This window comes from Bufo gargarizans, chromosome 10 (genome assembly GCF_014858855.1).
Source record: "Bufo gargarizans isolate SCDJY-AF-19 chromosome 10, ASM1485885v1, whole genome shotgun sequence".
NCBI lineage: Eukaryota > Metazoa > Chordata > Amphibia > Anura > Bufonidae > Bufo > Bufo gargarizans.
The window spans coordinates 9951663-9977748 of NC_058089.1; the positions used below are offsets into that span (position 1 = coordinate 9951663).

Here is a 26086-nt window from a genome sequence, read left to right on the forward strand (position 1 = left end):
CAATTGTAATAACATAAAAAGAATGCAGTAAGGTGTCCTGATAATTGTATTCGTTAAAGGGGGGTTCCGGGCAAATTGGTTTCTGTGGCTTTAAATAGCAACTCTGGACTATGCACTTACAGATGGGTGCATTTTCACTGCTTCTTTTTCCTTCTCCTAAACCCCCCTCGCCCATGCAGTTCGAACTTCTTCTCCTCCTGTTCACCAACTCAATGCAGGCCGAATCCCTCATGCATCTCGAATGCACAGCGCAAGCGCCTGACACAGGGAGATGGCACAGAGGAGAACATCAGGACGGGGGTGGATTTTGGTCACATTCTGACCACTAATGACTTTTCTAGCACACTGGGTCAGGGGACAGATGGTCACTACCACTGACTACCAATGAACTTTGCATGGATGTGAAAATGGCAGAACAGCACATCTGACCAAGTAGTGCAGTGTTTTTATTTAAAGCGACAAAAAGCATTTTTACCTGGAAAGACCCCTTTAACAATGCTATTTAAAATGGCTTATTTTTTTTTACATATTCCACCATTATAAACAATTAATGCACATTAATTTACATACATTTACTTATATTCAAAGCATGCAACCATATATAAATCTTAGATTAAAGGGGTATCCCAGGGTTTTCCATAACCATCCAATAAATGTGGGTGCCACCTCAGGGACTCTTGCTTGCCTATTTTCAGAACTTCCATAGAAGTGAATAGATAGAGCTGCGCATGCACAGCCCCCCCTCCAGTCACATCGGCCATGAGCCCCGTTCTAGAGACCCACATCAATCGGATTATGGCATATCCTGTGAATATTCCATACACGTCCAAGATGGGAATATCCCTTAAAGTGAACTTAGTGTTAGTGTTGGATAAAACTCACATTATGTATCTGGATGTAAACTGGGGATACCCCAAGAGCCCTGGAGGATGCGCAGCAGATCTGTGTCTTCTTCTATATAAACCCCAAGTAAAGATGCGGACAGGAGCGACTATAAGTCCCAGGCCCCCATCATGGCACCTCTCCCAGTTTAGGGAATAGTTCCAGACTTGTCCCAGCAGCCGTAAGTATTATTCAGGCGCAGAATTTCATACTCTTACAATCACATAAGTATGTGAACAGCACCTCAGAATATTCACTGTGATATCTACACAGCCATTAATTTGGTAATCAAATACTTAAAATAAATTGAGGATTAAAGGGGTGTAGAATTAGGAAGAGATGTGCAACATTAGCATGGGATGAGTTTTATTTCATAGAGCCACAGAGATGCGATTCTGTCCGTCTGCAGTGACACCTAGGGGAGCACACTGCATACACATTTATTATTGACTCCAATGGGAGCTGTATAAAACAATAAGGCTGTGAGCTCCCCCTGGTGGTGACAGCAGACAGGGAGACAGTTATCATTTGATTCAATATGATAGATGAAGGGGAGCAGCCTCTACAAATACATATTATAAACATATTCAGCAACGTCATTATGGACCTAGAGATTAAATTAAGTTTAGGTTTGGAGGCTGCATGATGTGACCAAAGCCATTTTATAAATTCAAAGACCTTTCCTTTTCATAATTTGATCGGAGGCAAGATGTCATCTTATAGCTCTCCTTGCTAGGAGTCAATCCCATCTTCTGATTATGATGCATGTACCTGGAAAAAGGAATATGAACATTTGAACACCAGGAACTAAGGCACTAACAAAACTTCCTTTGATATGGCATCTAGACCGTCTGCTAATCTGAACTTGTTTCCAACCCAGACTGAAATGTAATGTGGAGTTATACAAATCTGGAAGCATACGACTGAGTGGAGAGGGTCAAGGGTAAAGGTCTCATTTTGGGCCCTTTCAATGTGGGCTGCTGGGTCATGTGATCACCAATCTGACCGCCAGTCCAGAGCTTGCTCTCATGGGCAGACAGGATGTCAGTCTCTCCTGCGTGGAGGACCTCCTGTGAACTATCAGATTAGACCATCCCTCACCGCTCTAAGATAGGACTCCCAGCAAAGCAAAAGCGGTGTGAGGAGACCTCTGGGAACAAATCCAAATATGTTTAGAGAGACTTGAAAATAGCTGGGTGTTGATGCCATCCCATCTAACCTGATTTAGCTTGAGAGGATCTGCAGAAAAGAATGGGAGAAATTCTCCAAACACATATATGTCAAGATTGTGGCAACATACCCAAGACAACTTTTTGATTGTAATAGCTGCAAACGCTGCCTGAGCAAAGTGCTAAGTAAAAGGTCCTAATGTATATTATAAAAATCAATGTATGCCTGTCTGTCCTCTATAGAGGACAGATATTGGCACATAGCTACATCAGGTGTCTGGGAAGTTTCCATAAAGGTCTCAACTCTCAAGGCTGTACCATTCTTGAGATATTCCCCAAAAACTATGGCACCATAGAAGCTCACAGGTCCTTCACTCATATCCTAACCCACATACACACGGTCACATTAGCCAATAGCGCTGGGGCAGGGCGCTGTGGAGGTCACAGTTAAGGGGGCAGGGCGCTGTGGAGGTCACAGTTAAGGGGGCAGGGCGCTGTGAAGGTCACAGTTAAGGGGGCAGGGCGCTGTGAAGGTCACAGTTAAGGGGGCAGGGCGCTGTGGAGGTCACAGTTAAGGGGGCAGGGCGCTGTGGAGATCACAGTTAAGGGGGCAGGGCGCTGTGGAGTTCACAGTTAAGGGGGCAGGGCGCTGTGGAGTTCACAGTTAAGGGGGCAGGGCGCTGTGGAGTTCACAGTTAAGGGGGCAGGGCGCTGTGGAGTTCACAGTTAAGGGGGCAGGGCGCTGTGGAGTTCACAGTTAAGGGGGCAGGGCGCTGTGGAGGTCATAGTTAAGGGGGTAGGGCGCTGTGAAGGTCACAGTTAAGGGGGCAGGGCGCTGTGGAGGTCACAGTTAAGGGGGCAGGGCGCTGTGGAGGTCACAGTTAAGGGGGCAGGGCGCTGTGGAGGTCACAGTTAAGGGGGCAGGGCGCTGTGGAGGTCACAGTTAAGGGGGCAGGGCGCTGTGGAGGTCACAGTTAAGGGGGCAGGGCGCTGTGGAGGTCAGTAGGGGCAGGGCGCTGTGAAGGTCACAGTTAAGGGGGCAGGGCGCTGTGGAGGTCACAGTTAAGGGGGCAGGGCGCTGTGAAGGTCACAGTTAAGGGGGCAGGGCGCTGTGGAGGTCACAGTTAAGGGGGCAGGGCGCTGTGGAGGTCACAGTTAAGGGGGCAGGGCGCTGTGGAGGTCACAGTTAAGGGGGCAGGGCGCTGTGGAGGTCACAGTTAAGGGGGCAGGGCGCTGTGGAGTTCACAGTTAAGGGGGCAGGGCGCTGTGGAGGTCACAGTTAAGGGGGCAGGGCGCTGTGGAGGTCACAGTTAAGGGGGCAGGGCGCTGTGGAGGTCATAGTTAAGGGGGCAGGGCGCTGTGGAGGTCACAGTTAAGGGGGCAGGGCGCTGTGGAGGTCATAGTTAAGGGGGCAGGGCGCTGTGAAGGTCACAGTTAAGGGGGCAGGGCGCTGTGGAGGTCATAGTTAAGAGTATAAGTAAACAGTGTGTAACTGCCGGGGTACATAGGGCTACTAGTGATTTCCTCCATAAAAAAGGGCATGGATTGGCCTCCTAGGCACCCTTGGAACAATTTTCATGTACATAGCCAGCTTTACTTACTTGCTTCTGTAATTTCCATGTGACTTCATTTCTCACTCCCTGGTGCTCAACCTTACACCTGAATACTTTCCCGAAGTCTTCCTCTTGGACAGTAGCCTGTACACAGCTGGTAACGTAGAATAACCCGATTCTATCTCTTTCAGCTTCATTATTTTCTGATAGTAAAGTTTCTTTGCCTTTGCACCAGGTGACATTTATTTTTTGTGGATGAAAGGAGTGGATTTTGCACGTTAGCTCCAAATGGTCCCCGATGTTGTAGGATTCTTGGTTTGTCTTTATTGGATCCAAAACAGGTGGAGCTACAGATATGGAGAACAACCTTGTCAGACTGGGGGACCGTGGGCCAACCAGTGTGAAAGGGCATGCATGATAAAGTTAGCGACAAATGCCAAGGTAATAATGGCGGTTGTAAACAAGAATGGACGTCACCTACAGCAGTCACCTTCCCCGGTTTTAACGATGTCTCCCAGTTCAAGGACTTATTGTATAACAGCCGATACATCACAAAAATAATATATAAAGCACATATCAACACTAGCAGATAACAAATATTCAGAAGTGAACTCACCGATAGATGACAGGACCCAAATGATGATACAAAAAACGGATAAAGGAGATGTCAGTCAGGTAATGAAGCAGATGGATGAAGATAAACGAAGAAGAACGAGCAGATCGCAGCTCACACTATCTAACTTTCTCTAAATCTTTCCCTCAACACTGGCCCTTAATGGCCATAAATATCACAACACAACAACTGGAGGGCGCTAGGACCGAGAGACAAGAAACCCCAAATAAGCAGATTTGAAGGGCTTCTGTCCACATTCCTAGTGATCCCAACACTGTCTACTTAACACCTTACTGACCCATGATGAAAATGTACGTCATGGGCGGCTATCAGTTCCCACATGAAAAGTGTCACGATGATCACATGGGTGCTGTCAGATCTTCTGCAAGGTCAGTGGCAGGAGTAGGACTGGTCCTTGTATGCCCAGTATGTGACCACCATGGCTTCCCTCCTCCTTTATCAGGAGTGTCAGATAAATCCCAGCAGGAGTGCTTTTTCTATATTCGAAGTATGCTTTATTTAATCATATAATCCATATAACAGGACGTGTTTCGGCCCGTCCAGCCTTCCTCAACTGCACTGGACAGGCCGAAACGCGTCCTGTTACATGGATTATATGATGAAATAAAGCATACTTTGAATATAGAAACAAGCACGCCTGCTGGGATTTATCTGATTTTGGAATTGGGAACGACCCTTTCCCGTGGTGAGCTATCTAATTTTGATTGAACTGTATTAGGAGTGTGACCTGGTAAAATCATCCCCTGGCGCAAAGAACCAAACGTAATTCGTATTCCATTAATAAATTGCGTGGGTCGTAATTTGAAGTACTCTTCTGGATTTATTGGCAAAAAAATGACACGTTTCGGGGAAGTAAATCCCTGAAAACGCGTCGTTTTCTTGCCAATAAATCCAGAAGAGTACTTCAAAATAAGACCCACGCAATTTATCGATGGAGTACAAATTACGTTTGCTTCTTCGCGACGAAGGCTGATTTTACCAGGTCATATTTAACCTTCTTTGGGAGTCCAGGCATCATCCCCGGTGAGAAGATTCACATCCGTGGCTGCATACCAATCATTTGGGAAATTGGATTCTTGCTGACAAGTCTACGATACAGTTGTGCCCATATCCAGCGCAACCCTCTAAGGGGAGCTTGTTAGTTATTTATTTCATACTTATTCACCCTATGTTGCGCCTTTTTCTGTTTATTTGGTTTTATGTATCAGGAGCGTGGCATCCTCAGAGCAGAGGCTCAGTATATGAAGCACAGTCTGCTGCGCCAATCCCCTTCCAATGGCACACTGCCCAACCTGTGAAAGAAATAGGCCTGTCCAGGGCAGCAAGCGGGAGCGCTTCATCCGTAATAGCGACAGCCTGGGCCCCCTACCCCTCCAGGTCTCTCACACTCCCTGCGACTACGATCATTACAGCCCTAGTTAAAGGAAATGATTATTATTATTTTTTACATATTGGGGGTCATTTACAAACATATATATGCCACTTTTGTGGCATATATCTGGCGCAGATTCTGTTGCACACCATGTTGCGGCAGAATCTGCTACTTCTTCTCCGCTGGCGCCAGGTCTAAAAAGGGGGCGAAGAAGGGGACAGGCCAGTGGCCCCGACTTATTCATCCTATTCTATGCCTAGTTTAGGAGTAGAAAATGGCCTAAATGTAGGACAGCAAGGAAGCTGGCTTATATTTAGACTGGCGCTGGATAGGCCGAAGTTATGTAGATTGGATTACCGGTCTTAATTTTTTTTTCCTACATTTTTTTATTTTATTTTCTGTACACGATTATGTGGGTCAGTCATTTTTCATCAGCCGCTGTTAACAGCATTTAGAGATCGGCTTTAAAGCAAACTCATGTAAGAAACGCAAGAGAAGAAGGAAACCAATATGGACAGCGCTCAGCAGTAAGACAACCCGTTCCTACCTTTCACCCTCAGCGTCAGCTCTTTACAGATGGGATCTTTCACAGCTTCATGTTCAACTTGCAAAATAATTGTGGCTCCGTCATGTTCATGAAACTGAGGTGTTATAGCTATAGAGCAGATACAGCTGAAAAAGCCATTGCCAGCCTGTATTATGGAAGGCATCAGCGTCAGGAGAGAAGGATTTAATAATGGAACATCTTGTTCGTTCTTTGTCTTTTTGGAACTCCATTCGGAGACTAGACTCTTCTCGTTGTCTTTAATGATATATAATGAGAGATCAATTCCTTTGGGTCTGAAATTTACTATGGGACATGCCAGGTTTGCCTTCTGCATATGGATCAGTTCAGGTCCAATGATGTCCATAACCTCAATTGGTGCTGCCGAATTCAGAAGATATGCAATCTATTACCACATGGTAGATAAACAGACGCTTATAAATATTAAAGACACTTCAATTTTTATCCCATAAGGCTACTTTCACACTAGCGTTGTTTGAATCCGGCGTTCAATTCTGACACCGGAACTGCCCGCCGGATCCGGAAAAATGTGTGAAAACTGATTACATTTGAATCCTGATCAGGCTTTCGATCACAATGGAAAAATGCATTGGAAAAAATGGATCCGCCATTTATGGACTTTAACTTTTTTTTCCTATTTTTCGGGTTTAACATGCAAAAGCCGGATCCGTTTTGACTGCACTCACGGCGCCGGATCCGGCGTTAATGCAAGTCAATGGGAAAAAAGCCTGATCAGGCGTTCAGTCAAAGTGTTCAGGATTTTTGGCCGGAGGTAAAAATACAGCATGCTACGTTTTTCTGAAAAGCCTGATCAGTCAAAAAGACTGAACTGAAGACATCCTGATGCATCCTGAGGGACGGACTCTCCATTCAGAATGCATTAGGATAAAACTGATCAGTTCTTTTCCGGATTTGAGCCCCTAGGACGGAACTCAGCACCGGAAAAGAAAAACGCTAGTGTGAAAGTAGCCTTAACAGCCTATGGGTTGTTTAGGCATTTAGCATGACATATTATAGGGTAACCCCCTAAAAAATAGGGCATACAAGTCACAGGCCTTCTGAATGCTCCTATGGAGCTCTGCCTGTTACAGGCAATGGTAAATCATTGTAGTCTATGGCAGAAGCGATGTAGTTGTACTGCGCTGAAGAATGAAGGGAACAGATCCGTTTTACCACATAGGGAACGCTGTATAAACAAAACCCATAAAACTGTGGTGGAATTGCATTTTTTTCTGGAATTCCACTCCATTTGGAATTTTTTTTCCAGCTTCCCTCTATATCATATGCAAAATTAAATGATGCCATTACAAAGTAGAGCTTGCCCCACAAAAAAAAAAAAAAAAGCTCTCATACAGCTATGTGAACGGAAAAAACAAAAAACATATATGGCTCTGGGAAGACAGGCAGTAAAAAAACGAAAACTCTGAAATGGATTGTGACCTGGTGCTGGGAGAGCAGTACATGTACGGTGCAGTCCAGCAGGATCAGGTCGGGTCCCCCGCTTCTGTCTTCTTCTGTGCTCAGAGCATAGCGCTGAATGAGACTATGCAGTGAGTATAAGCCACTTCCTCTGTTGAGAATGGCGATCACGTAATCGCTGGATGTCTTTGGCAGAGAGGACCTGTATAAGATGCCCCCACAAGAGGTGCTGTTTTACCCTGTATCTGGGGCTCCTCTGGATATTATTAAATATTAGGTGGCAAAAATATATTTAAAAAATAAGTAAAATACAAATAAAAATACAAAAAGGCAAAAATGCCTATGCCAACAGAAACTATACATATCATTAATCAAAATTACACACACAACATAGGTAACCTACGGTATCTAAAGCATTTATTTTGGTGTCACTTTGCATATTTAAAAAATAAGGAGCTATGGTTTGAGAAAAATGACATGTCTGCAGTTTTCCCCAAATAAAACTAAATAAAATCTTTAAAAAATGTTAATAAAAAGCCCTAGGTATCAAGTAAAAAACATCACAAAAATTACTTTGGAAGTCCAACAAACAAAAAAATTAGGACTGTTCAGCCACCATGTGTGCTAACTCATACACAGAGTGCGCCTGATCATTAAAGGGAATATAAGGCTACTTTCACACTAGCGGCACGGACCTCCGGGAGGCTGTTACGTCGGGTGAACAGCCTGTCGGATCCGTCCTGCCGCTAGTGAACGTGTGCCCCTGGACTGCCTCTCTGTTCCCATTGACTATATTGGGGGCGGAAGTCCGGCGGAGGCACGGCAGCGAACGGCAAGAGGCTGCCGGAATAAAACTACAACATGTCTGACATTAATTCCGGCAGCCTCTCGCGCCGTGCGCTGCCGTGCCTCCGCCCTGCCCCCATTATAGTCAATGGGAACGGAGCGGCAGTCCAGGGGCACACGTTCACTAGCGAGGGCACACGTTCACTAGCGGCAGGACGGATCCGACAGGCTGTTCACCCGACGGAACAGCCTGCCGTAGGTCCATGCCGCTAGTGTGAAACTAGCCTAACACCTCCGACAAGTACAATATCGCATGTGGAGAACAGTGCTGTGGTAAAAAACTGACCCAGTCGTAGGTGTATGTGGCAAACATTACAGTTTATGGGCTTTTAGGAATTTTTCATATAAAAAGTGGCCAACCCCTTTAAGTGGGTCCCTACTCTAATGATTGGTGCAGTACTGCAGGATAATAAATGCAACTGCAGCACAGCACCAGAAGGGGGAGCGGGATCGACAGCCCCCTGCTGCCAAGTTATGCACCTTTTGCTCTGGGTAACTTGGCCCCACAGGAAAAAAAAGCTCCCCTCTCCATGTGTTCTCAGCTAACAGACTTAAGCCCCTTTCACACGAGCAAGTTTTCCGCGCGGGTGCAATGCATGATGTGAACCCATTGCGCCCGCACGGAATCCGGACCCATTCATTTCAATGGGGCTGTGCACATGAGCGTTGGTTTTCACGCATCACTTGTGCGTTGCGTGAAAATCGCAGCATGTTCTATATTCTGGCCCCATAGAAGAGAATGGAGCTGCGTGAAAATCGCATCGCATCCGCAAGCAAGTGCGGATGTGATGTATTTTTCACAGATAGTTGCTAAGAGATATTGTTTGTAAACCTTCAGTTTTTTATCAAAGGCGTGAAAAACGCATCAATGCGCATTGCACCCACGCAATAAAAACTGAACAACTGAACGCGATCGCAGGCAAAACTGAATGACTTTGCTTTCAAAATCACGCATTTTTCACTGAACACATTCGCAATGCATCTGGACCTAATCCGGACATGCTCATCTGCAAGGGGCCTAACCCTGGGTTCACACCTGAGCGTTCGCGATGGAGCGCTCTGTATGCGCGATTGTACTGGCGTTTACAATCGCGCATACAGAGACAAGCGAACGCCCATTGTCGCGCGTTCCCGAAAGTCTATGTACGGGAACGCGCGACAAAACGCCCCAAAGAAGCTCAAGAACTTTTTTGAGCGTAGGGCGTTTTTCAGCGCGTTCAAACGCGCTGTAAAACGCTCAAGTGTGAACCACGGCCATAGGGAAGCATTGGTTTTCATGTGTTGAGCGTTTTACAGCGCGTTTGAACGCGCCTTAAAACGCTCAGGTGTGAACCCAGCGTTAGGCCTCTTGAACAAGAACGTGGTTTGGCTCCGCATCGGAGCCGGATTTTTTGTGGCTCTGGTGTGGACCAATTCACTTCAATGGGGCCGCAAAAGATGCAGACAGCACACGGAGTGCTACGTTCCATGGCCCCGCAAAAAATTTAGATCATGTCCTATTCTTATCCGTTTTGCAGACAAGAATAGGCATTTCTATAATGCAAATTGCGAAAGGCACACGGGTGGCATCCGTGTTTTACAGATCCGCAATTTGTGGACCGCAAAACACGGCAAGTTCCTGTGCAAGAGGCCTTAGGGTCCATTCACACGTCCGCAACTGTTTTGCAGATTGTTTTGGACAGCAACCATGTTGGTGGCTGCAGACAAGAATAGGACATGCTCTATTTTTTTGCGGGGCTGTGAAACAGAAGTGCGGATGGAGACAGCACACGGTTGAAACTAATGGGTCCGCACCCGTTCTGCTAAACTGCGGAACAGATGTGGACCCATTTGTGTGGACGTCTGAATGGACCCTTAGAACAAGTAGGCAGAAATGGGGTATAAGGATAGTAGAGATACACAGTGAGGCCATGACACTGGCCAGAGTGTGGCTGCAATGCGGATGTAAATCACACCGACATGCAGCTTTACCACATACTACCGCAGTATTCACACTGACTGTTAACGGACGTGTGGTTCTGCAGATAAACCCAGAAAAACCTCTCTGCGTTCCTCTACCTAGGATATAGCTTTCACTTACTGTGCTTACCTTTCTTAAAACGATATCTGTAAATTAGGCCCAGGGTCAGAAGCATTGACAGCAGAGCGACTATCGCTAACACGACCAACCATATCACAGCCGTGTTGTTCTCTAGAAGAATACAAGAAAATAAATCAGCGCATTACACCGATAGATGGCAGGATAGCTCCTCATTCATCTGCCCCCCCCCCCCCCCCAGTCCCCCAGTGATTGCACACATATAGGCCCCAGGCTGCCATTGCGAGCCAAGGATGCCATGGATGTTATTGGTAAAGCATCTAAGGGGTTAAATGGCCGGGAATTGTCACCAGCTGCAGCAGGTTGTCAGTTTTGTATTACAGCTAATACTCGCTGCTGGTGGCCAAAGTACAGCCGGCAATGCACTGTAGATAGCTGTCAGTCAAACACTCCTTAGTCTCACAGCTATTCACATGACCCCTCTCCTTCCCACACACAACATATATGTGCACGTGCCGCTCGTCTGAGCCTGTATGAGAAGAAAATGATTGGGCATGCTGAAATCAGGCACAGCAAGTGATATTGGGCTTAACAAATAAGAGGGGCCACCTCCACTCACATATAAGAGGTAGTTAGTGACGGCTGTGGATGATGCAGACGGTGGAGAAAATTCAATGCAGCCCCATTATAAGTTATACTGCACAGCCCCTTGTTATTCTTACGTTATCCACTCATCGTGGCGTCCCCTCTCTGCATTACTCTTGTGATGTGACATCATTATAGGTTGGTTTTTCCTCTACAGTGATTTCCCACTGTACGTGGGGACCCATCTTGTGTTTATTATCCCTGTACTGTGACATCACTATGTGTATTATCCCTGTACTGTGACATCACTATGTTTGTTATCTCTGTACTGTGACATCACTGTGTGTATTATCCCTGTACTGTGACATCACTGTGTGTATTATCCTGTACTGTGACATCACTGTGTGTATTATCTCTGTACTGTGACATCACTGTGTGTATTATCTCTGTACTGTGACATCACTGTGTGTATTATCCCTGTACTGTGACATCACTGTGTCTATTATCCCTGTACTGTGACATCACTGTGTCTATTATCCCTGTACTGTGACATCACTGTGTCTATTATCCCTGTACTGTGACATCACTGTGTGTATTATCCCTGTACTGTGACATCACTCTGTGTGTATTATCCCTGTACTGTGACATCACTGTGTCTATTATCCCTGTACTGTGACATCACTGTGTCTATTATCCCTGTACTGTGACATCACTGTGTCTATTATCCCTGTACTGTGACATCACTGTGTGTATTATCCCTGTACTGTGACATCACTGTGTGTATTATCCCTGTACTGTGACATCACTGTGTGTATTATCCCTGTACTGTGACATCACTGTGTGTATTATCTCTGTACTGTGACATCACTGTGTGTATTTTCCCTGTACTGTGACATCACTGTGTGTATTATCCCTGTACTGTGACATCACTGTGTGTATTATCCCTGTACTGTGACATCACTGTGTGTATTATCCCTGTACTCAGGGCCGTCTTTAATATTGATTGGACCCTGGGCAAAAATTTACATGGGCCCCCTGGATCCCGCCTTCCCACACCTTAGCAGGCAATCACGGCCTCCACCACAACACACACACAAAAAATCCACACATCTGGTAGAGTCCAGTGAATGACTGTAAATACTTCCAGTTCTGAAGACTCCAGCGGCTCAGGATCAGTGTTCTGGGCAGCTGGGCTCAGGCTGGAAGTGGGCACCGCTCTGCAGGAAGGAGACCAGGGCTCGGCTCACCCTAGTGTTACAGTGCACCCCAGCACACCACAGTATGCAGTATAGCACCCTATAGTATACAGCACCACACAGTATGCAGTATAGCACTCCACACTATACAGTACCCCACAGTATATTGTAGAGCAGTATAGCAGCCCACAGTATACAGCACCCCACAGTATAGCACCTCACCGTATACAGCACCCCAAACTATACACGATACAGCCCCCCACACTATACAGTACAGCAGTATAGCACCTCACACTATATAGCACCCACAGTATACAGTATACAGACCCCCACAGTATACAGTACAGCAGTATAGCACTCCACAATATACAGCCCCCCACACTATACAGGCCCCCCCACAGTATACAGCCCCCCCCCACAGTATACAGGCCCCCCCCCACACAGTATACAGGCCCACCACACAGTATACGGCCCCCACAGTATACAGCCCCCCCACTATACAGTAGTTTACAGTATATTAACATAACAGCCCCTGTCACCTTTTTCTGATGTAATCTTCACACAAAAAAGCTCCACAGTTAACTTCTGCAACACTCCTGGTAGGACCTGTGATGACCTCATAGCCATGTGACCAGTAATATTGCTAGGTTACTGGTCACATGGTGATGATGTCATCTAAGGTCCTAGATCACATTCACAGCTCTAACACAGTACTACGATGCCTGGACTCAGTGCCGGCAGGCATGGCATGGCAGCACCCCCTGTGTAGCTGACAGCCTGACACCCGGGGCAGTGGCTAGCAGGGCTCAAGAGGCAGCTGCCCTGGGCCCCCCAGGAGCAACTGGGCCCGGGGCAGCTGCCCCTTTTGCCCCTTGGTAAAGACGGCCCTGCCTGTACTGTGACATCACTGTGTTTATTATCCCTGTACTGTGACATCACTGTGTTTATTATCCCTGTACTGTGACATCACTGTGTGTATTATCCCTTGTGGTAAGGTGAACAGAAAAGTGTATGGTAAAGTCCTGGAAGGGGTGTGTATCCCACCCAGCTTCCTCAACTGGGTGAGCTAAATAAAATCCAGAAGGTTAAAATGTTCTCAGCAATGTGTAGGTTGCTGAGACAGTTTTGTTAAGTTTATGGACTGGAGAGAAGGTAGGCTTGGTAGAGGGACCTCCCCAGTCCACCCCATTCCAGTGCAGGTTTTCCCCTAGCCTGAGGGATCCCCAGCTGAAGGCAGCTGGGATCGTCAAGGGGAAATAAAGCATAGTCCAGGCTGGCAGTCTGGGGAGAGTGAGGCCTGGAGAAAGTCTGGGAAGATGGCTGCCCTGCTGGCTAGAGAAACCAAATTCTCTGTGTGACCTGTGTGCAATAGGTGAGCTAGGAACTTCACTGTATTAGCCAGAGCCCAGACAGACAGGGGTTTATTTTGTGGTGCTGGACCTTCACCTTACCCAGTGAGTCATAACTGGGTTTGCCTGTATTGCCGGAGTGTTATAAAAGAATAAAGCAATGTTTGGACTTTAACCCTGTGGTCTGCAAGAAAATCACCGCCGCCCTGCCTGAGAGTGTAACCCCTTACACCCTGTACTGTGACATCACTGCATTTATCACTGATATCAGCGTGTATTCTCCCCGCACTGTGGCATCGCCGCGTGTATTCTCCCCGCACTGTGGCATCGCCGCGTGTATTCTCCCCGCACTGTGGCATCGCCGCGTGTATTCTCCCCGCACTGTGGCATCGCCGCGTGTATTCTCCCCGCACTGTGGCATCGCCGCGTGTATTCTCCCCGCACTGTGGCATCGCCGCGTGTATTCTCCCCGCACTGTGGCATCGCCGCGTGTATTCTCCCCGCACTGTGGCATCGCCGCGTGTATTCTCCCCGCACTGTGGCATCGCCGCGTGTATTCTCCCCGCACTGTGGCATCGCCGCGTGTATTCTCCCCGCACTGTGGCATCGCCGCGTGTATTCTCCCCGCACTGTGGCATCGCCGCGTGTATTCTCCCCGCACTGTGGCATCGCCGCGTGTATTCTCCCCGCACTGTGGCATCGCCGCGTGTATTCTCCCCGCACTGTGGCATCGCCGCGTGTATTCTCCCCGCACTGTGGCATCGCCGCGTGTATTCTCCCCGCACTGTGGCATCGCCGCGTGTATTCTCCCCGCACTGTGGCATCGCCGCGTGTATTCTCCCCGCACTGTGGCATCGCCGCGTGTATTCTCCCCGCACTGTGGCATCGCCGCGTGTATTCTCCCCGCACTGTGGCATCGCTGCGTGTATCTCTGTACTGATCTGAATTGCTCCCGATGGTGGTCATGTTGGAGTGGGACCTCCTGGTTGCCTATTATGCCCCAGTCTCATGACCAGACTAATACTAATTTACAGGCTGAGCGGCAGTATGTACCATTCATCTATAATATGGACGATTGGACAGAACGTATATACTGTACCTGGTACAGGATGCACTGATAAGGATACATTACAATTAAGACCATCTGTCAGCGACCTGTGGGAGACTACACAGGAATACACGTCTCCGTCCATATCTGTGCTCACAGGCCTCGTAGACAGGACACTGGTCACATTGTGGGTCCCATCGTGGTTCTGGACGGGCACACTGGTGCAGGTCTGGCTATTCAGTTCAGATTGGTTGGAGGAAGCTTTACTGTACTTCAGCCATTGTATTTTCACACTTTCCGGATAGAAGCCGCTCACATAACATGTGACAGATCTCTCCGTGTCAGGATTCATTACTAGTGTGGAGTCACTCAGCCTACAAGATGGCATAGCTGAAGAGAAAAGGGTGAAAATATTAGCAGAAGTCATAATAGGAGCAAAAATATCATTTTTCTTAAAGGGGTTGGCCCATCCAGGACATTGATAGCGGCGGGCCCCAGAGGTGGAAAAGAAAAGTGAGTGAAATGAAAGCATACAGCGCATGTGCAGCATGCTCCTTGCCCCCCCCCCCCCTAGGTTATTCCGTGACCCCCCCCCCCCCCTGATTCCCCTTTAAAACGCTGGCCGCCGCCACCGCTAGCACAGCGGCGATCTGTCAGTTTTGCCAAACTGAAAGTACTGCCCATGCTGCCCACCCGCTTCACTACGGGCTCCTCTGCAGTCAGCAGCCAAGTGAATCTTCCCCCGCCCACCTCAGCTGCTATTGGCTGCGAGGGAGAAGGCAGCACTGCCGTTGGCTGTCTGTGTGCAACGAGCAGGACCGTGGTACAGTTGCACGGACACCAAATTATGCAGTGGGTCAGGATATGGGTTTAATAGTCTATAGTTTTGTTCGTGACGCCAATTGCAGCGTGCGCAGGGTACTGTCGCAGGGCCTTTTAAGGATGTTGTAACTCACATACCAGGTTAGGAATGCCAGAGTGGTGTAATGTCTGTGTGGTAGTGGGCATAGTGTCAACGGTGTCTCCTACCTGGGTACAGCTAGACTCCTGGATCCTGGCTCACTTGCAATAAAATGAGTGTGGTGCTAGTAGGAGTAATAGAGGAATTTGCAGCAGTAATTGAGATCCAGACTTTGAGTAAAGTTCAAACTTGTCTTTACTAGTTGCAGCTTTCATCCAAGCGAGATACAGCATTAGGCCGAATGCCCACGGCCGTGAGCGGACCGTGGAACCGCGGCCTGGATTCCTGCTGAGAGCAGGAGCGCACTGTGTCATTGGTTGCTATGACGCCGTGCGCTCCCTGCTGCCGCCGCAATACAGTAATACACTGGTATGACCTATACCAGTGTATTACTGTATTGCGGCGGCAGCAGGGAGCGCACGGCGTCATAGCAACCAATGCCGCCGTGCGCTCCTGCTCTCAGCAGGAATCCAGGCCGCGGTTCCATGGTCCGCTCACGGCCGTGGGCATTCGGCCTTAGTCTGAAGTCCCAGCAGGTATTGGCAATGTGTGGCAGGAATCTATCTTCTGCTCTATCATGTGCCTGGAGCTTTTGTAGCTCTGTAATGTGGCAGGAATTTGGCTTCTGCTGTCTTGGGGACTGACTAGCTGAGGAGGAATATGGCTTCTCCTGGGGTCTCTGGACGGTATTCACAGTAATCTTCACAGGGTATGCTTCTTCCTGGAGTTCTGGAGTTTGTCTGCTTGCTTCTTCCAGCTGAGGCTGCAAGGCTCAGGCTGGGGATGATGATCAATTGTCTCAGCCGAGACAAGATCCTGGCTTTGGATCCCTATAGCTGGGAGCTCCTACACGCACAGTCTTCCCCTAGCTGGGGTGGCTGGCACACTAACTCAACTTCCTTCTCTCCCCATGAGGCAGGATGTAGGAACATTCCACACCTCCTCACAGAGGGGGGAGCTAAACTGCAATGTACTATTCCAGTCTAGCAACACTAAACTAACTTAAAGGGAACCTGTCACCAGGATTTTGGGTATAGAGATGAGGACATGGGTTGCTAGATGGCCACTAGCACATCCGCAGTACCCAGTCCCCATAGCTCTGTGTGCTTTTATTGTGTAAAAAAAAAAACTGATTTGATACATATACAAATTACCCCGAGATGAGTCCTGTCCCTGACTCATCTCACATACAGGACTCATCTCAGGTTAATTTGCATATGTATCAAATCGTGTTTTTTTTACACAATAAAAGCACACAGAGCTATGGGGACTGGGTATTGCGGATGTGCTAGCGACGATCTAGCAACCCATGTCCTCAGCTCTATACACAAAATCCCGCTGACAGGTTCCCTTTAAGTCCCTGCTAACACATTGCTGCCACCTGCTGGTGAACATGAAGAATGACAGCAATATATATATGTAACAAGGATTTGAATGCACATTTGTGAGAACATTATATGAAATTACATTAGATGACCAGGTAAATACACTTAATAGGTTGTAGAGGGGTAAAAGAGTTTCGTAACACAACTCTGGGGTGTTACATGTGCATTTCAGCCTAGCAGGGCCTGCAGAGGCAGAAAAGAATGTGGCTTGGGGATTTAACATCAGGAAACATTGTTGCGTGCCCCTTTACCTGTCACTACGCCTAGAGGAAGAAAGCACGAGGACAGAGCACATCAGAACTGTAAGAACCGTTTCTATCTGCGATACACCCCTGACCAGCGCCCCCTGCGTTACAACCACCCCTGACCAGCGCCCCCTGCGTTACAACCACCCCTGACCAGCGCCCCCTGCGTTACAACCACCCCTGACCAGCGCCCCCCTGCGTTACATACACAATAAGTAGTATTAGGCTACTTTCACACTAGAGTTCGGGTGTCCGCTTGTGAGCTCCGTTTGAAGGCTCTCACAGGCGGCCCCGAACGCATCCGTCCAGCCCTAATGCATTCTGAGTGGACGCGGATCCGCTCAGAATGCATCAGTCTGGCAGCGTTCAGCCTCCGCTCCGCTCAGCAGGCGGACACCTGAACGCTGCTTGCAGCGTTCGGGTGTCCGCCTGGCCGTGCGGATCCGTCCAGACTTACAATGTAAGTCAATGGGGACGGATCCGTTTGAAGATGACACACTATGGCTCAATCTTCAAACGGATCCGTCCCCCATTGACTTTCAATGTAACGTCTGGACGGATCCGTCTGCGGCTACTTTCACACTTAGAATTTTTTTTAACAATATAATGCAGACGGATCTGTTCTGAACGCAAGTGTGAAAGTAGCCTAAGTTGCACACACCAACAACACCCACAGGGATATTTTACAAAAGGGTGAAGAGTTTGGAGAAGTGAACAATATAGGACAACATGGCTGATTTGAAAAAAATTCTCCAATTCAGCTCACTTTCCTAATCAGTTATGTTGTCCTAGATTGTTCCCTTCTCCAAACTCTTCCCCCTTCTGTGAATAAGCCTGTGTGCGTCTGCTCATTGGTCGTCTTTAGTGACATGTTTAACATATGGGATTATTTACACCGCCCTGGTGTTTGCTGAAACTGCTTTAAACTATAAAGAAAAGTGTTCTAGAGTGTTTCTCTCTTTCTCAGGTCTGAAGCAAAACCAAGGAAGAAAGGAAAACTCTTGAAAGCTTGTCTTTTAAGTTTTAGGTTAGCACAATAAAAAGGTATCCCTGCAGACCGCAATACTCTCATATTTTGTAATCTTATTTATATATACTTATTTTATTTTTTATTTTTTTCAGTAATATGATTAAGTGGTGAAAATTATTAGTGCCCCCCCATTTTTGGTATCTTATGTGCCCCCCCCCCCCCCATATATTGTTCCTAGAGTCGCCACTGCTCTCCATTCATTGCTATGGGCGTTCCAAAAATAGACAAGCATTGGAAGTCCCATAGCGGTCCGTAAACAGTGCACTGCGTAGCCACCTATCCATTTACCTTTATGCGTTAAGCAAGTGATCAGCTATTTTTGGAACTGCCATAGCAGAGAATAGATGGTTGCTGCGCATGTACGGCTGCTCCTTGCTCACCTCGGGGGTCCCGTTCTGGTCTCAGAGGTGGGACCCACACCTGACATTGATGGCATATCCTAGTCATCCGTTTTCCAATGCAAAAAAAGAATACTTTTTTTTACCAGACACTGCAGGATACGAAAACGTGGTGTGCTGCGTTTTTCATATCTTTTTTTTTTTTTCCCTAACGTAAATGTCAAACGGACGCATAAAACGCGATGTGAACCCACCCTAACCCCTTTAATGTATAACATAGTAAGATGAAAAAATGCTTTCCCGACACTGACAGTACTACGACACCCAATCAGAATAACTCTCTGAACCACTCTTTGTATATCTGCTTCATAATGTCTAGGGCTACATGGCGACTGAAAATGATGGTAAAAACATGGGGGGAGGGCGGGGGAGATTTATCATACCCCCTGTGCCTGAATTGTGGCATTGGAAAATCACCGATTTTGCTCAAGCTCTGTTTGTGCAAAAATATGTGACTTTTTGCTAAAAGTGATCGGGGCCTAAGAAATTAAGGCCTGACGCCTACTCCAGCCCCCAGCTGGCATAGCGTTCAGATCCTGATGCATGGACCACGCCATCGCACAGGAGATTAAGACTGGAGTCTTGATAAACTGGCGTCCTGTTCCTTTTTTACTGCGATCATTCTTTCCTCTGTTGAGGCCCCACTAAGCATAGCTGCCCGTATGGGAAAGGCCTACTCGTAGGGGGCACGCCATACATATATGGATGTATTATATTGTGGTAGATATACTCTGTGACCGTCTCTGACCGCAGCACTCACCTGACAGCCGTACAGTGACTGTACTAATCGCGTCATCGGGAGTGACGGTGACAAAACAGGTGTATTCTCCTTCATCACTGAACCGAATGTCCGGCATATACAGACTGGCATCCCCTCCCGCAATTCCATGTTCTGATATATATGACCCAGATCTATATTGAGTATGACGTCCACCAATAAATAAATAGACGAGCTCGTCCGCTCTGGTCCAGCGCACATAAACCATGGAAGTATCCAAAGATGAAGCCTTATAGCCGGAGATGTGGCAGGGGATGGTTGTGTTATGCCCCAGCAGTGCCTCTATAGGGGAATCAGTCCTGCGGATTTCCAATTTACCTGGAAGGTAGAAAATGGTCATTTAGTGACATCCTAAACCTGTCCGAATCTTCTTCAGATTTGGGTTATAAGCGCCATCAGAATATTTCATAGGTTACATTTTGAGGGGTTGTCTCAGAAGTAAGAGGATGCAATAAAATAAGTATCCCCTATATAGGATGTATTTTCCCCTTGTCGGGCTCTGGACGGTCTCCCTTGTACAGTGCGGCGACCATGGCTGATCAGCACACATAGATAGCACAGCTCCTCCTGACAGTGCCCATGGGATCATGAAGACAAAAAATTCTCCTGGCTGGTACCTGTTTCTCCTGCCGTGAGGTCACGACGGCAACACACGACTCCTCTAGGTAATCACTAACTTTAGTAAGGAAGAGGCCAGTGACTGGCTGCAGCAGCGATGTCACTGCTGCACCTGGGTAAACCGATCCCTGAAACCAGAGTGTCAGCATGGGATACTCCGGGTAAGTAATGATCCCCACTTTACAGCAGGCGGATCCCTTGTGTTCACTTTTCTTCCTGAAACTGGATAGCCCCTTTAAGGCCTCTTTCACACTTGCGTTGTCCGGATCCGGCGTGTACTCCATTTGCCGGAATTACACGCCGGATCCGGAAAAACACAAGTGTACTGAAAGCATTTGAAGACTGATCCGTCTTCAAAATGCTTTCAGTGTTACTATGGCAGCCAGGACGCTATTAAAGTCCTGGTTGCCATAGTAGGAGCGGGGAGCGGTATACTTACCGTCCGTGCGGCTCCCGGGACACTCCAGAGTGACGTCAGAGCGCCCCATGCGCATGGATGACGTGCCATGCGAGCACGTCATCCATGTGTGTGGGGCGCCCTGACGTCACTCTGGAGCCCCCCGGGAGCCGCACGGACGGTAAGTATGCTTAAGGCCGGATCCGGATCAATGCCTTTCAATGGGCATTAATTCCGGATCCGGCCTTGCGGCAAGTCTTCAGGATTTTTGGCCGGAGCAAAAAGCGCAGCATGCTGCAGTATTTTCTCCGGCCAAAAAACGTTCCGTTCCGGAACTGAAGACATCCTGATGCATCCTGAATGGATTTCACTCCATTCAGAATGCATTAGGATAATCCTGATCAGGATTCTTCCGGCATAGAGCCCCGACGACGGAACTCTATGCTGGAAGAAAAGAACGCAGGTGTGAAAGAGCCCTAAGCCTAATATCAAAGTAGGTAAAGGGGTTTTCTTACTCGTGACCTATCCTCACGACAGGTCATCAGTATCTGATCGGTGGGGGGTCCGACGCCCGGAATCCCAGCCGATCAGCTGTTTGGGCAGGCAGTGGCTCTCCTGCAAGTGCCGCGGCCTTCTCTCTGCTTTCCCTAGGCCAGTGATGACACGTCCATGTGGCCTAGGATCATCTCAGCCCCCAGTAGTGTCAAGGCGTTCTCAAAACAGCTGAATGGTGGGGGTCCCAGGTGTCGGACCCCCACCGATCGGATACCGATAAGCTTTCCAGAGGACAGACCATTAGTAAAAAAACTATTAAAAAAAAACGGGAAAACCCTTTACGGTGTTACAAACGCACAGGAATCGGTTAGAACAGGGTTAAAGCAAGTACTTTCTGTTTAGTAGATGCCTCTCATCTGCCGTGAGCTGTAGCAGTAACCTCTGAACATTGCCGCCAGGAAACCTGGAAACCCCCAGAAAACAAGTTACAAATCCCACCGCTCACAGCTGAGAAACTCTGGGGGTCAATTATGAAGGTCAGGGTTTTCCACGTCTTATGTTTGTGTTGCGATGCAGGCCTCGACATGGTGCTTTCTTCAGCAGGCCGTGCAGCACCGGCTCCCTTGCTGGCGTACATCAGGGGCGTCGTTACGTCAAAACATTCGGGGCTTTAGCCCCGGATGTTTCGTCCAGTGCCCCGAATGTTATGCTGCCTGGTAGCATTATTTTTATTTATTTGGCTATTCCAGGGCCCTTTAATATTGATTGGACCTGGGCAACCCCCCAGATCATCCCCCCCACCCCCCTTGTACTTGTTCCGCTGATCCGCTACATGAGTTCAGTCACTTCAGTGCGCAATCCCGTCCTGCGGTGCGTGACCCGCCACGGGAGGTCACGGGATCACGTGCCGCAGGACAGGATTGAGCAGTGAAGTGACTGAACTCATGTAGCGGATCAGCGGAACAAGTACAAAGGGGATGGGGAGATGATCTGTGGGGTTGCCCCGGGTCCACTCCCATCAATATTAAAGGGCCTAACCCCAATTTCAACACAGTGAGCTTGTGCCCCTGGATGTTTTCAGACCCTAGCAACGCCCCTGGTGTACATTTAAGCCATTTTCCATGGTAAAAACTGTTGTGGAAAATGTATAAATGAGAAGGGCCTACCGCCCCCCCCCCCCCTCCTCGCCATGCCCCTTTTTCTCACCACTTCAGAAAATTGGCATGGACGGGGAAAAGTCGCAGATTTTGACGCAAAATGGTCGTGCCACAAGGATCTGCATCTGATTTACGCCACAAAAGTGGCGTATATAAGTTAATAGAAGACCCCCTCTGTTACACAGCGCCTAAAGGTACATCCACACGGCGCTGGTTAAGTCATGGTTGTATCGCATGTTTGAAAGGACCGTTGTGGACTCTGATTACACTAATCGTGACCGCTCAGTGGGTCTGTACTGCGCCTCCAACATCCAGCAACCATTGACAAAACAGACCAACCGAACGGTGAGCTCTGCATTACTTTAACCCCTTCCTGACAGAGCCTATTTTTGCTAAATCTGACATGCGTCACTTTATGTGGTAATAACTTTTGAATGGTTGGAGCACGGCAAGTATGCTGAGAGGCGGCCGGACAAAAACCAATTCCCGCAGCTCGGCTTATTTCCCGTGCTGCGGCCAGATCTCTGCCACTCCCCATTATAGTGAATGGGGCCGGGCGGACTTCCAGCAGCACACGTGTGCAAACGGCAGTACGGATCCCTGCCGAAAAATCTTACCGCCAGCGTGAAACTGGCCTAAATAGTATGCGCATGAAAGTGTGTAGCACGTCTCCATGGAAGTAGCCAAATTGTGGCGCAACTCACTACTCAAAACAAAGACAGAAAAGTAGCCAAGCCCGGGGGTGGCACGGAAATCAGAATTTGTCTTAAAATATAAAATAGGCACAATTGACGAAAATGCCTCCAAAACAGTTGGTAAGTGAGACTTACAAGATAAGACAGTCATAAACGGGCTTTAGTCATGACAGGCGGAGACACTTTAGTAAATGTGCCCCAGTTATTTTCTATGGGGACAAGTGATCACTTGTCCCGATACAGAGGAGATGATTGCTGAATGTAAATGCAGCCCTCAATCAGGCAATTATTGGGAACGTTTGGTTCATTCCCAATATTTGCCTGAAACATCAGCTTGTGTAGAAGGACCTTTATTCATTCGTAGGTAGTGATTTTGCTGCAGTTTGTAGCGTGCTGGTCTAACACTTGCTGAAACAGGCTAGTTTTACAGCGCCATTGCTCCTTGGGATTGTGCTTTCAACCTTGCGCTGTAATGGCGTTTTACGACGCAGATAAAACCACAGAAACGGATTGAGAGCCAGCACAGTAACTCAGCGTACGCTGCTGGAGTCCTCGGCAGCATTCGGATGACATTTCTAAGATCACATCCACTTTTCTTGTACTGTCAGTGGAGAAGTCCGCAGCATTTGCATCTAATACATGCACAAATACAAGGGACAAGTTGTATGGGTCCTAGCTCTGCATATCTGCACGTAAAGGGTTAAGTAGACAAAAGCCCCTCTACATGGAGACACAGAGGACCACCGCCCACCCTGCCATCGGGCTGCACACGAGCTGAACCCAGAGAGCCACACACTACGTTCAATATCATTGCCGCCTACGGACGAATAGCGACAAGACGTACCAGCTCCTGCGTGGACGACGCTGAAGATCACAATCACAATCGTCACCGTGCGGTCCCAGGCCCTGCCGGGCTGTACGTGCTCCATGTTCTCATCTCCTGTGTTTGCTCTTATTTACTTTCACTTTCCTTTATCACAGAGAGATTTAAAATTCCTGTGGTCTGGCCTAAACACCATAATAAGGGCTCAAGCACATGAACGTATTTTCTTTCCGTGTCTGTTCCGTTCTTTTTTGCAGACCGTATGCGGAACCATTCATTTCAACGGGTCCGCAAAAAAAAAAATGAAAGTTACTTAATGTAATTGTAATGTCTATCCCCTATCTTTGTCTTGTTTTAATGAGAAGAAGAAAATGATAAATAAATATAATTAAAAAAAAAAAAGTTACTTAATGTGCATTCAGTTTCCGTATGTCCGTTCCGACATGTCCTATTATTGTCCGCAGGATAGTACTGTACTATGAAGGGCCAGCTGTTCTGTTCCGCAAAATACGGAATGCACACAGACGTCATCCGAGTTTTTTGCAGATCCGTGTTTTGCGTACCCCAAAATGCATACGGTTGGCAATGAAGTGGCTCCACCCATTTTTCAAAACCATTGAGGTGGGCATTAATCTCTCTAATTACAAATTTGGCGCATGCTATAATAGGGGACGATTTCTCATTTTTGACTCACTGCGGAATCTATCAAGGCATTGCCAGTATTTTGGTGTAAAAAAGTTAGAAGTCTCAGGCTGGGTTCACACCTGAGCGTTTTACAGCGCGTTCCTACGCGCTGTAAAACGCTCAACAAGGGGAAACCAATGCTTCCCTATCGGCATGGTTCTCACCTGGACGTTTTACAGCGCGTACGATCGCGCTGTAAAACGCCCGACGCCCCAAGAAGTACATGAGCTTCTTTGGGGCATCTTGTCGCGCGTTCCCGTATATAGACTTTCGGGAACGCGCGACAATGGGCGTTCGCTTGTCTCTGTATGCGCGATTGCAAACGCCGGTATAATATCGCATACAGAGCGCTCCTTTCAGAACGCTCAGGTCTGAACCCAGCGTCAGAACATTTGCGTTTTCTCTCCAGCACAAGGGAGACACTTCTGCCAGCACCCCTCTACCCACATCATATATATTCACTTAAAGGGGTTGTCCAGCAAAATAAATCTATACCAGCAAGGGAGCTGGCGCAGATTTTTGGTAAATGTGCACCAGTTGTGGAAGCCCCGCCCATTTTGCTCCTCCTCCCATCAGTGCTCCTCCCACTTAACATGGCAGTGGAACTTGTCCGAAAAAATTCAACTTTTGTCACACGAAGTTAATACATTCCCGCAAATATCTCAGATCAGGAAAAAAAGAAGCATTGATTATTTCTTCCAGAAACAGTGCCACTCTTGTAAATTGGTTGTATCCGGTATTGCAGCTAAGCTGTATTCACTTAAAGGGGTAAATTAAATGGCGCCCTTAAATTGTACAAGCTTTCCCCACAAAATAGCCCTGATAAAATAGCCCTGGTATAGTTATATGAATGGGGGGAAAAAAAAAAAGTTGTGGCTATTGGAACATTTGGAGGAAAAAATAAAATAAAATGCAAAACCAATGCTCTGAAAACAACTTGGACCTGAGAATATAAAAATGTCCACATTGTAAATGTTTCTGTTCTGTCAAAAGGAAAATTACTGAAAGAACAGAATTTTTTTCTTTTAAGGCCTCATGCAAACAACCGTATTTATTTTGCGGTCCGCAAAAAATACGGATGACGTCCGTGTGCATTCCGTATTTTGCTGGCCCCTAATAAAACAGTACTATCCTTGTCCGCAATGCGGACAATAATAGAACATGTTCTATTTTTTTGCAGAACGAAAATACGGACATACGGAAACGGAATGCACACGGAGTAACTTCTGTTCTTTTTGCAGACCGAAAACTATACAAATATATACTATGATGGGCCGCATGGTGGACGGATCAAACACGGCCGCAGGATTATTGCCATAAGGGTCAGGAGCCTGAAAACGAGTAGCTGCCATATAATATGGTGTCCAAACAGGGGCTGCTGCTGGTTAGGTGCGTGGCACAATACGCAAATTATCTCCTGAAAATGCACCTTTGTATGAGAATTACATAATGGGGCCAATGGTTGACTACTATATACCTTCTATCTAATAATTACATACACACTTAAAGTTAACCCTTGCATCCTGAAACTATATATGAAGAGTACCTCGTGGGGCAGCAGGTGACCGACAGTTGGATCCAACAAACTGATAAAAGAGGAGAGAATAACGGTCATGAGGCCCCCCATTTCTCCTACCCTACACCTGGAGCCCTTCTTCTGCCATCTGCTTTTCCTCCTTTTCCACATCATCTAATATCGATGGGAATATGTCATCAGGAACATGGTGTCATCCTCCTCTCTCTGAATCTTGCTGACTTTTCTCA

The 26086-nt window shown here is 47.5% G+C and overlaps 1 protein-coding gene across 1 annotated transcript; it reads right to left on the reverse strand.

Annotated features, from left to right (window-relative positions):
• Positions 1–423: 423 nt before the first annotated feature.
• LOC122920377 (natural cytotoxicity triggering receptor 3 ligand 1-like) lies at positions 424–23753 on the reverse strand. Its single transcript, XM_044269825.1, has 7 exons — positions 23660–23753; positions 19436–19771; positions 14708–15046; positions 10530–10631; positions 6158–6535; positions 3653–3951; positions 424–1653 (listed from the first exon to the last, which is right to left on the reverse strand). Exons 1-7 carry the CDS (start codon positions 23742–23744, stop codon positions 1639–1641), a joined length of 1554 nt encoding a protein of 517 aa, XP_044125760.1. The 5' UTR covers positions 23745–23753; the 3' UTR covers positions 424–1638.
• Positions 23754–26086: the final 2333 nt, after the last annotated feature.

Bases quoted from the DNA above. Each gene is read 5' to 3' on its own strand.
- LOC122920377 (XM_044269825.1), bottom strand. From the start codon at position 23,744: ATGGAGCACGTACAGCCCGGCAGGGCCTGGGACCGCACGGTGACGATT. The intron at 19,772-23,659 runs GTACGTCTTGTC...TCTACCTTCCAG, and splicing joins CGTCGTCCACGCAGGAGCTG to GTAAATTGGAAATCCGCAGG. The intron at 10,632-14,707 runs GTACAGTATATA...GTATTCTTCTAG, and splicing joins ATCAGTGCATCCTGTACCAG to AGAACAACACGGCTGTGATA.